Raw genomic sequence first — 12,467 nt, forward strand, 5'->3', positions numbered from 1 at the left:
TTAAGTCGTGCCAACAGATCTTTCAGGCAAGATTCATACTCAGATGGAGAACTGCATATCCTTTTTAGCCTAAAAATCTCTCCATACGGTATCCCCGCGATGGTGTGCTTGGGGTGCATACTAGCTGCATGGAGAGTAGCATTCCCAGCTGTAGGTTTCCTGTGCAAGGTAGTATTAATCTTAGAATTAGCAATATATACTTCAACGTCCAAGAACTGCATAGTGTGTTTTCCAATATGAGCTGTGAAATTAAGATTCATGGAGTTGTCATTGATGCTTTGGATAAATGATAAAGCCTCATCCTTAGTGCCCTTCCATGCTTTAAAGATATCATCTATGTATCTTAAATAGCATTTAATATGGTTGTTCATCCAGCTCCAATGTAGTGCGGTGAGGACCTGCTCCTCCCACCAGCCTACGTGCAAGCACGCATAGCTGGGGGAGAAACAGGCCCCCATCGCTACTCCTCTCAGTTGTTTGAAGATGTCCTTCCCAAAGCAGAAGTAATTATTGTGCAAACACCATTCTATGAGACACAAGATGACTTTGTTGTTCTCATAGTAAGCCATGGGTCTTTTGGAAAGGTAATGTTTGACAGCAGAGAGGCCTTGTACATGATCAATGCTAGTATATAGCGCTTCTACATCCAGTGAAATTAGCCACATATCTTCATCCCATTGGATGTGTTCAATTTTGGACAAAAAAATCACTGGTGTCGCGCACAAAACTAGGTAGATTTTTTACTATGTCTTGAAGAAAAAAGTCTATATACTCCCCCACTTTCTCTCCCATACTTCTAATAGCAGAAACAATGGGCCTGCCAGGCACCTGTTCAACACCTTTATGTATTTTCGGAATTAAATATAGTGCTGGCAGAACAGGGAATTCAATGTGCATAAACTTATATTCTTCAGGCGAAATGAGACCTTCTCTTTTCCATTGACCTAGCATTTTCTGTAATTTACCTTTAGCATCCACGTACTCTTTTTGTGTTGATGTCTTGTAGCAAAGGGGTTCGGACAGTTGGCGTTTGGCCTCTTTGATGTAGTCCTGCTTAGGCCAAATAACCAAATTACCCCTCTTGTCTGATTTTTTAATCACTATTTCATGATTTTCCCCAAGTTTTTTCATTAATTTCACATATTCTCTTTTTATATGAGTGATTTTCTTTTTAGTTTTGTTGTTGGTCCTTAAATAAAGTTTTTTAATGTCATTAGTGACACATTCGTGGAACACATCGATGACATCCTTAGGCATTAGGGGAATATATTTGACTTACTTTTAAACGGGCTGAGCCCTGCTCCTTTTTGAGAAATGGAAATTTTCTTCAACCTAGCTTGTGTAGCCACATCAGGGTCAATCTCAGGGTCATAAGTAGAATTATGTAAGTCAATAATGTCGAGGAAAGTGTGGGCATCAGAGGCAGTTAATAAATTGATATTATCATTAGTATCCTCCTCAGGAAAATCACTCAAAGTGGTTGCGTCTTTGGCAGATTTCAGAGCAAAGTCTTTTTTCAGCTTCAGCTTTCTTATGTAGCAAAACAAGTGGATCCTGGTCATGGTATAATTGAAACTTTGTACAGGACAATAATTAAGTCCCAAAGATAACAACTGTTCTTCTGCCTTGCTTAGGGTAACGCTTTAGAGATTTACAATAGTGTTATCGACTAATGGCGTTTTCCCCACATTTTCTTCTTTTTGTTTTGTGGTTGAGTGCTGTTGCCGTTGTAGCTGCTTGCGTCTCCTTTCTTTTCTCCGCTTGTTCCGCCTTTGCCTGCTTGCTCTTTTTGCCGCCTCGGCCGCAAAGTCTGTAACCTCTCTATTACAATGAAATCCATCTCTTGCTGTAGATTGAGTTTCGCCAGTCCTACTAAGTTTAAATCCGAACGGGAGGCGGAGGGAGAAAAAATGGTGGTTGAGTTGTTGCTGGAGTCACTTGTGACTGAATCTGTATCTAGGCTCACTTGTTCAACACTGTCGTCACTTTCAAGGCTAGATACTATACTGCTAGGTTTTATTCCTGCATTCTATATTGCTGTTGCATTCATATTAATGATATTTTTACTGTAAGCTTGTCTTTTTGCTGTATTGTATTTTCTCAAGAAAGTGAAGATTTTACCATCGCGGTAATCATCCGCATCACGAGTGAACTTAGTGGCCTTGCGAATTTTAATTCGTTCTTCATGTTTTCTTAAACGATCGTTCATTGTTTCGGATAGTTTCTTTATTTCATCAGACTCTGGTCGCGAATGTAATTCCAGTTCTATAGATTTTATCTCTTCTCGTAATTTGCTGCGATCTATTGCGGCGTACTTGATAAGAATGCACACTAAATTCATCGACGCGGCCAAGTTGCTTTCACCCCACTCTTGCAACATGGCCGGATTAGGCTTATCAAAACTTGCCGCCAAAAGAATGCGCAAACCGCGCGGAACTCGACCTACTTCCTCGTACTTGCTCAAAGATTTGTGTTCCCACCATTTGGTGCATTCCATTTTCTTACATCTTTCCAATTCTTTAAATAAATTTTTTAAGCTCCTAGTCTGCTCGGTGTGATCTTTGTCATGAGACGGTGTTTTGGTATTGCTTGTTGTGTTGGGTAAGCCATCAAATAAATTGACTGCTGCTTCTTCCCGCAGTTTATCGATTTCCTCGGACATGTTGATTTCTCTGTATTATATTATAGTTGTTAAAGCAGGTCAAAACACAAGTTGTGCCCTCGCCTACTAGATATCCCTGTTCATAAAACTTCCCCACCGGGAAAAATGCTTCTTTCACTCACCGCACACCAATGGCGGGATCCGCTTCGTGTGCCGCGCCAGCCGATATGACCCCACGTCGCAGTTCAACCGCCTTAGTGCTTCGGCTTCAGCAAATACCAGCAGTCCAGGGGGTAGCCACCGAAATTCCCAACACGAGATCCAGATCCAAAGATTTGAGGGCGGCTACCAGCTTCAGGGGGAAGGGGTCCGTTACGGAAGCAAATCCACATCCGTTAACATATATAAATGTAGCTCCTCCTTGACTTTCTCAGCGTCTCAAGCCGCAGCCGCGCACGCCAGCTAACGAGGGAGATGGACCACCAAGAATCAGCATAAGTTGTTTTTATTTCAACCTTACAGAGACCAGCTACGCGTTTCAGGCAAGTTTGCCCTTGATCACGCTGCAACAGTGAAATAGACAAATGCTTTTTTTATATGCATTTGCAGTGTTGGGTGTGCACCCCTTCACCATGACATCATCTACCATGTGACTAATGAAAAGTGAAAAGATACTATTGCAAAGCGTTTTGCAGCTTAAATTGCACACATAAATATCACCGGATAAATACAAACATTCAATAAACATCAGAAAAAGGTGTCGTAAGAAACAAATAAATACATTTCAGACGTTCAGGTCAAAAGTATGTATATATATATATATATTACGCTCCATGGGGTTGTCCAAGTAGCGGGTAGCACCTGAGCCTGCGTGCGCCTTCCCCAAAGCGTTAGTTGGTATGGGCAGTTGCGTGTTTGAAATAGGCCCGAAGCGTTTCGGAAATTTATTTTCCTCTTCAGGGGCCAGCAGTAAAGTGCACGACGTCTACCATCTCCCTATATGAAAACACATATTGTGCTTGTGGGAGATGTAGTCCATATATCCTGGATGGATGCCCTTTCAAATTACTGCTCGTTCCAAAGGCTCTACCATGAGCCCCAAACATCACTCCTGTCTTCATCCATCGCGCAGCTCCACATACGAGACTCCTTAGATAGCGAGTTCCGTGGCCCCGTTTCTTCGGGGTGGTGCAACCCAGCGGCGGACCGCCGCTAATGTATCACGCTCCATGGGGTTGTCCAAGTAGCGGGTAGCACCCGAGCCTGCGTGCGCCTTCCCCAAAGCGTTAGTTGGTATGGGCAGGTGCGTGTTTGAAATAGGCCCGACGCGTTTCGGAAATTTATTTTCCTCATCAGGGGCCAGCAGTAAAGTGCACGACGCCTACCATCTCCCTATATGAAAACACATATTGTGCTTGTGGGAGATGTAGTCCATATATCCTGGATGGATGCACTTTCAAATTACTGCTCGTTCCAAAGTCTCTACCATGAGCTCCAAACATCACTCCTGTCCTCATCCATCGCGCAGCTCCACATACGAGACATCTTAGATAGCGAGTCTCGTGGCCCCCATTTCTTCGGGGTGGTGCAACCCAGCGGCGGACCGCCGCTAATGTATTACGCTCCATGGGGTTGTCCAAGTAGCGGGTAGCACCCGAGCCTGCGTGCGCCTTTCCTCAAAGCGTTAGTTGGTATGGGCAGTTGCGTGTTTGAAATAGGCCCGACGCGTTTCGGAAATTTATTTTCCTCATCAGGGGCCAGCAGTAAAGTGCACGACGTCTACCATCTCCCTATATGAAAACACACATTGTGCTTGTGGGAGATGTAGTCCATATATCCTGGATGGATGCACTTTCAAATTACTGCTCGTTTCAAAGGCTCTACCATGAGCCCCAAACATCACTCCTGTCCTCATCCATCGCGCAGCTCCACATACGAGACTCCTCAGATAGTGAGTCTCGTGGCCCCCGTTTCTCCCACAAGTACAATGTGTGTTTTCATATAGGGAGATGGTAGACGTCGTGCACTTTACTGCTGGCCCCTGATGAGGAAAATAAATTTCCGAAACGCGTCGGGCCTATTTCAAACACGCAACTGCCCATACCAACTAACGCTTTGGGGGAGGCGCACGCAGGCTCGGGTGCTACCCGCTACTTGGACAACCCCATGGAGCGTAATACATTAGCGGCGGTCCGCCGCTGGGTTGCACCACCCCGAAGAAACGGGGGCCACGAGACTCGCTATCCAAGGAGTCTCGTATGAGGAGCTACGTGATGGATGAGGACAGGAGTGATGCTTGGGGCTCATGGTAGAGCCTTTGGAACGAGCAGTAATTTGAAAGTGCATCCATCCAGGATATATGGACTACATCTCCCACAAGCACAATGTGTGTTTTCATATAGAGAGATGGTAGACGTCGTGCACTTTACTGCTGGCCCCTGATGAGGAAAATAAATTTCCGAAACGCGTCGGGCCTATTTCAAACACACAACTGCCCATACCAACTAACGCTTTGGGGAAGGCGCACGCAGGCTCGGGTGCTACCCGCTACTTGGACAACCCCATGGAGCGTAATACATTAGCGGCGGTCCGCCGCTGGGTTGCACCACCCCGAAGAAACGGGGGCCACGAGACTCGCTATCCAAGGAGTCTCGTATGTGGAGCTGCGTGATGGATGAGGACAGAAGTGATGTTTGGGGCTCATGGTAGAGCCTTTGGAACAAGCAGTAATTTGAAAGTGCATCCATCCAGGATATATGGACTACATCTCCCACAAGCACAATGTGTGTTTTCATATAGGGAGATGGTAGACGTTGTGCACTTTACTGCTGACCCCTGATGAGGAAAATAAATTTCCGAAACGCGTCGGGCCTATTTTAAACAGGCAACTGCCCATACCAACTAACGCTTTGGGGAAGGCGCGCGCAGGCTCGGGTGCTAACCGCTACTTGGACAACCCCATGGAGCGTAATACATTAGCTGCGGTCCGCCGCTGGGTTGCACCACCCCGAAGAAACGGGGGCCACAAGACTGGCTATCCAAGGAGTCTCGTATGTGGAGCTGTGTGATGGATGAGGACAGGAGTGATGTATGGGGCTCATGGTAGAGCCTTTGGAACGAGCAGTAATTTGAAAGTGCATCCATCCAGGATATATGGAGTACATCTCCCACAAGCACAATGTGTGTTTTCATATAGGGAGATGGTAGACGTTGTGCACTTTACTGCTGGCCCCTGATGAGCAAAATAAATTTCCGAAACGCGTCGGGCCTATTTCAAACACGCAACTGCCCATACCAACTAACGCTTTGGGGAAGGCGCACGCAGGCTCGGGTGCTACCCGCTACTTGGACAACCCCATGGAGCGTAATATATATATGTGTATATATATATATATATTTTTTTTTTATTTTTTTTGGGGTGAAGGGGGGTTTGCATTAAAATTACTTAAATCGGATACCAGTGTGCTTGCCATTTCTTCGACTTTATAGTTAAATGTTTTGCAGTTTCTAAGCGCCTCACCAGCGCTGGCTTGGAAGCACCCGGGAGTTAGAGGAGGGACGGCGGTGAAGGAACCGGTGCTACAAATCAATATGGCCGTTAGCCCCGAGCATTTTTGAGCAATATGTGCATTAAAACTGTGGATAACGTGCTCTGAGAAGATTATCAATCAAGGAAACAAGCTGCTTACCGTACTCTACGAGGGCAAGTGTGAGGAAAACGACGGCTGACGGTGACCAAACGCCTGCACCGAGCGCGGTGAGTGAACTGATTTCCGCATTGTGATTTACATTCTGTGCTCAGCCTCTGTCCCGAAGGAACCGTAGTAAAAGTGCAAACCCCTAAACGAAGTGAGAAGTCACCGCCCCGCATAAATATCACTAACAAGTACATACTATAGCAAACAGTGATGTCGGGCACTGAGGACATAACGGGAGAGAGAGAGTCTGCCGCAAATGTAATGTTTAGGTTTGCCACAGATCGACCACCGAGAGCGGATACTACCGCAACAGTATCGACAGCGTGTAACAATTTGAAAACACTCTTTCTAAAATTGGAAAAACTACTAGAGAGAGAGGTCCGCAAATAGTGGGAATCTACCTCTTTACAGCGGTACATAGAATGTGACAGGGTACCCAGAGGTCTTCGAATTTTCACGGTTCCGTCTTATGAAAATCCCGATCCTGCACTATTAAAGGACTGGGCAGATTATACAGCTGAATCCTCAAAAGGGATGGCACGCCTGCTAAGTAAATATGCATGGATGGATCGTGATAAATGGATAAAAGAAATCGCAGTTGTGGAGGATCTAATCTCAAAAGAAAAAGACTCAAAGGCTAGCGAAGATCTGAGAAGCGCTATGAACAAAAGAATTAAGGACTATGAATTGGGTATTCGAAAGCGCAAACAAACAAAATTCCAGAGGGATGACCAGGACTATTTGTCTGGCAGAATACTGACTTTTGCCCGTAAGTTTGATGCCACCAGAAAACGACTTGCACAAGGAGCTGTAAGTACAAACAACACAGACACAGAGGAATCAGAAGTCTCTGAGGGTGAACAGCCCACAGCTCCTGCAACAAAGGAAAATACAAGTGCAACACCTTTTTTCGACGAATATCAAGTCATAACGGAAATGCGCCTGAGGCCACAACAAAGAAATCAACCCCCTCACAACAAAGCCAAAAAGGAGACAAGGCGGGGCAAGAGGGGTAAGAGGAGGCACGCAATCAATTGCCTCAATGAGGGTGACCCGAAGTGCCTCAAACCGCAGGAGAAAACAGTAACAGCAGAAGAGAATAATGTCATCAACCTGTCGAAAAGAGAACTGACAGAGGATGAGTCAAGGGTCCTTAGAAAAGGACTGAGTTTCTGTCCTGCAAGCGAATTCAATCTGGTGGATACAAGAATTGATTTGTTTAGATACATCAGAAAACGTAAGTTCAAAAAAATCTTTCTTCATTATCCTTAAAAGGTGGCGGTGGGAACGCATACTGACAATGGGATAGAAGAATCTATAGAAGAACACCCTAATACTTTGGCGAACATATTACTGACTCCAACTCAAGAGATCTTAGAAAGTGGATCGGCCAACACACAAGGTGATGATGTATCTATACTACAAACACGAACCCAAGCAATATGAAAAAGAAATCAAAAAAACTGCCTGTTGCACCTCAGGATGCAATAGACGTCTTTAATGAAGCGGTATTTGCGGACTTGGAAAGGATATCAAGGGACAAAATGGACATGAAATCGTCCAATATTACGAGGAGAGAGTGGGAAGCGATAAGGTCCCTGAAAGAGGATAAAACTATTGAAATAAAGCCCTCAGATAAGGGGGGGTAATATCGTGATTTTTAATAGGGAACATTACGAACAAGAAGCACTTAGACAACTAAAAGATAAAGAGTGCTATATCACCATACAGAGAACAGAGTATGTAAAAAGCATAACAGAATGTCAAGGGATGCTGAGCAAATGGAAGGAGGATGGCATGCTCAATGGTGAAGAGTTCCTGTTTCTACAATGTGAATCACCTATTCTACCCACTTTTTACCATCTCCCCAAGATCCACAAACCTGCCAAAAGACCACCAGGGTGCCCAATCGTGTTTTCGATTGGGAGTCTTATGGAGAATACATCCCGCTTCATAGACTCTTACCTTGCCCCCATTGTGAAGGACTTACTGTCATACGTGAGAGATACACAAGACTTTCTCCATATTATGGATAGTATTGCCTGGGATGAAAACATGCTTTTAATCACATTGGATGTGGTGAATCTATATACCTGTATAGCCCATGAGAATGGCTTAATGGCGATCAAGTGGTTTTTAGATAAAAAAAAAACAGAAAGATACAGGCCACACAGCAATATGTTACATAGCATGATACGTTTTTGTTTATATCATAACATTTTCCTTTTTCAAACCAAATGTATAAACAGACCAGGGGTACATCTATGGGCTCGTGCTTCTCCCCCAGTTACGCGAACTTGTTCGTGGGCTGGTGGGAGAAGCACGTAGCCTGGGCTGAGAGCAATGAGGCATGGACTGATAAAATTTTAATGTGGACTAGGTACATAGACGACCTTTTTATTATTTGGCGGGGGGATCGTACCTCGGCTGAGGATTACATCGCCAAGCTTAATAGTAATACCATGAACCTGAAATTTACCAGCACAATAAGTGCGACTAGTATCTGCTATTTGGATTTGGAGGTCTACATAAATGACAACACTCTCCAAACAAGATGTCGTGGATATAAATGATGGATAGTCATGTAGTTTCTTGATGTTCCTTTATTCAAGTAGAATAGTAATAAGATATACAGAAGATAACCCCACCAGGAACAGGATGGTCACTGCTCAGCCCATTCTCTTCAACTGTCATTCCACATACACACCAGGCACACTAACATTCTATTCACTCTGTCATCCAACATTCAACATTCTACACTGACATCACATTCATACAGGCTGAGCAGCTACAAGGAGATAATCCAATGTACAACACAAGACTCTACAGGAAACCAACGGCGGGTAACGCCGTCTTGCACGCGGCGAGTTACCACCCTAAGAGTCTGATAAAAAATGTCCCCTACGGCGAATTGTTACGCCTAAAAAGAAACTGCTCATTGGAAACCGATTTCCAACAAGCCAAAGATGAGGCTAATGATAGGTTCCTAAATAGGGGATATTCCAAAAGCATACTACAACAGGCCTCAAATAAAGCGTCTATAGTCAACAGGAGGGATCTCCTGGTGCCAAAAATAGTGCCAAAGGTGGAGGAGGAGGTGAGAATGATCACCAAATTCAACACCAAATCAGGTGACCTAGTCCACTCCTTTAAGAAAAACTGGCACATCCTGACCACTGACAGCATCTTGAAGAGGCATCTTTCTAAGCAGCCATTAATAACGTATCAACACTGTCAATCACTTTCAGATCATCTTGTGCGCAGCCATTTTTCCCCAGAGCCACAGCCCACTAACCGGTCTAACCTAAAAGGGTTTTTCCCCTGTTTGAGCTGTAAAGCCTGTAAAGGAAGCAGAAAAATCTTAGAATATCCGGACAGAACAGGTGAGGAAAGGCCCAACAGAAAAATAAAGAAACTGTTAAATTGCAATTCTGATTTCACCATCTACTGTCTAGAGTGCCCTTGTAAAAGAAGATGCATAGGGAGCACCATTAACCCCACGAAGCTTAGTATACTTGAACATATGCGAGCAATCGCTAACAAAGATAAAACATATCCGGTTGCTCGACACTTCGCTGAATGCCATCACAGCGATAGAGACCTTTTAAGCTTCTACTGTATTGACCAAGTGAACCGTCTAGAACGTGAGGGGGGACAGAGAGAAGGCACTCAGGGTCTTGGAATAAAGGTATATCATTGATCTCAAGACCATGACACCGTGGGGCCTCAACAATGATGAGGAATTGTGGGTCCACCTTTAAATATACATGGGATCATGTGTATTATTAACTGTAATGTCAAAACAACAACTGAAAAATAGAAAAAACTCCCTGCTAACTCACTTATGCCCCTTATCCGACATCACTATATATCGAATAATAAAACAAGACATTCTTGCCCATACAGGGCTACAAAATAACAGAGATGAATAGGCGAATACATTGAGGTCTTAGGTGTTTATAAGAGGTTTTCATTGGGGGATACACCCCTAGAAGGTAATAGACTGAGAAAATACAGTGTTATATCAGGACCACATGTTTGCCATTATATATCTCGGAAGGTATCAACATTTAATGTATGTACATGAATTAAGAACTGTTTGTTGCTGCAATGTTTTTAAATGAGCACTATGCACTTTATTTCTTGCGCAATTTTTCACACTGTAAGTAGAGGACAGATATACATTCAAAGATGGCCGCCACGTTGACAAATTGTAACATCATCGATGTCAATGATTTCAGCTATGGCCGAAAAGTTTAAAATGGCGCCTCTTTACACAAACAAACTGACACTGACGAAGCTGGAATAGCGAAACGCGTCTGTCAGGGGTGAAGGGGGGGTTTGCATTAAAATTACTTAAATCGGAAAAAAAAAATGGGGTGAAGGGGGTTTGCATTAAAATTACTTAAATCGGATTCCAGTGTGCTTGCCATTTCTTCGACTTTATAGTTGAATGTGTTGCAATATATATATATATATATATATATATATATATATACATATATATATATATATATATATATATATATATATATTCGTGATATGGAAAACAAATGTCTGTTTTCAGCATTTTTTGGGATTACAGCCCACTTTGCGGAGATGGAAGATGAAGTAATGGCTGTTTCGTCAAGTATTGAATACCTATGTTAATAATTAATAAATAGTAGTCTGGTGGACATCCAATGTTAGGCCTTCTAGGTGCCCATAAACACCTTGAGTGACAGTAGACACTACCTAGTTCAGTTTCAAATTATATAAGTAGCATAAGTAGGTATACTACCCTGATGATCTTGGCAACTTTGATGCTCACTTACTGTTGTCCATCGAGGGTCAGCGCTGATTCCTTTCCTTCAAGATTTACTCCACCGATTCTTGCTTCAAAGGAAAATATATTTTCGCTGTCTATAATTGTTCTCCGGATCTGGATGTCAAACTCAGAGTATGTGACTGAGACGTGTGAAGCAAAGATGTAGTTGCAGGTTCCAGGGAAACTATAAATATTGCCATCAAAAGTGCGGAAGTTGTTCATTCCCCATGTGCTGCAGACTCCCTGAACCTCATAAGTGAGTTGGACTGTAAAAGAGAAAGAAGAACAATATGAAGAAAACTTTGGTTCCAGTAACATTTGAGAGATCAGTCACATTCACAAATGTGTAAGGATTACGTTGGTGCTGGCTAACTGTCTCTATAGTCTATCTGTGGGGTTGATGTTAATGATCTAATAGCTAAATATTTGATCTTGGCCTCTGTACAACTGGGTTTTGTTGGAAATTACTATGTTTTGCATGGTATTCCCCCAGAATTTTCCCTTCATTTGCTGAACCCAATTTTGCTGGCCAAAGGACTCTGCACACTTTACTCCAACTAACCAGTGGTAAAGTGACTGTGCTCTTCTCTCCAAACACGTGAAATTGCCCTGCCCTTAATTGGAACATTTAATGTAGTTATAAGTCCGTAGTATATGGTACCACATATATCCTGGGCCTGTAAATTAAATGCTACTAGTGGCCTAAAGTAGCACTGTAAAATAGGTCTCATATTTCAGACATTGCAGCTTGTGTGTGCAGTTCTAAACTACCATTTCGACCTAGCAAAATAAACCTTTTTGCCAGGCCCAGACCTTCCTTTCTTATACTTCTAAGTCACCCCTAATGTAGGTCCGAAATGCCCTTTGGGCAGGGTGCTTGTTATTCAAAAATTAGGACATCTATTTAATGTTTAACATGTCATGCAATGGCCAAACCTCTGATGTCGTTTTTCACAGTGCAAAGGCTGGCTCTCTCATAGGAAAACACTGGGTTAAATTAGCTCAACTTTCAATACTTCATTTCAGTTTGGAAACAACTAGAAAACATGATTCAAGGACTCATTTAATAGTAATTTAAAATTCAACCTAATGATCAAATCGTATTTTATATCACTCTTTTGGAAAGAACCATTTTAAGAAAGTTTCCAATTTCCTGGCTAAGCCAAAAAAGGCCTTTTTGTCAGTGTCCTGCGTCACCTGACTGCTGATGGCTCTCCTGTGGTGAGATGTGGCTTGCTCATAGACAGCGGACAAAGGGCAGGGGTGTGGGCTGGTGTATTTCTTCTTGAGCAGGTGGGCATGGGGACTGTAGCCAGCTCCTTTCTGAGCTTCAAATGATGCCTAACCTGGCACTGTCAGA

The 12,467-nt window shown here is 43.4% G+C and overlaps 1 protein-coding gene across 1 annotated transcript in view; it reads right to left on the minus strand.

The window, feature by feature from the left end:
- The window catches only part of LOC144823889 (mucin-5B-like), a 1,747,676-nt gene that overhangs the window by 1,648,210 nt on the left and 86,999 nt on the right, over window positions 1–12,467 (minus strand). The window contains exon 2 of the mRNA XM_078682783.1: window positions 11,115–11,373. Coding sequence (XP_078538909.1) covers window positions 11,115–11,373 — 259 coding nt within the window. The remainder of the gene's footprint in view (window positions 1–11,114; window positions 11,374–12,467) is intronic.

Source organism: Lissotriton helveticus, chromosome 3_1 (genome assembly GCF_964261635.1).
Source record: "Lissotriton helveticus chromosome 3_1, aLisHel1.1, whole genome shotgun sequence".
Lineage (NCBI taxonomy): Eukaryota > Metazoa > Chordata > Amphibia > Caudata > Salamandridae > Lissotriton > Lissotriton helveticus.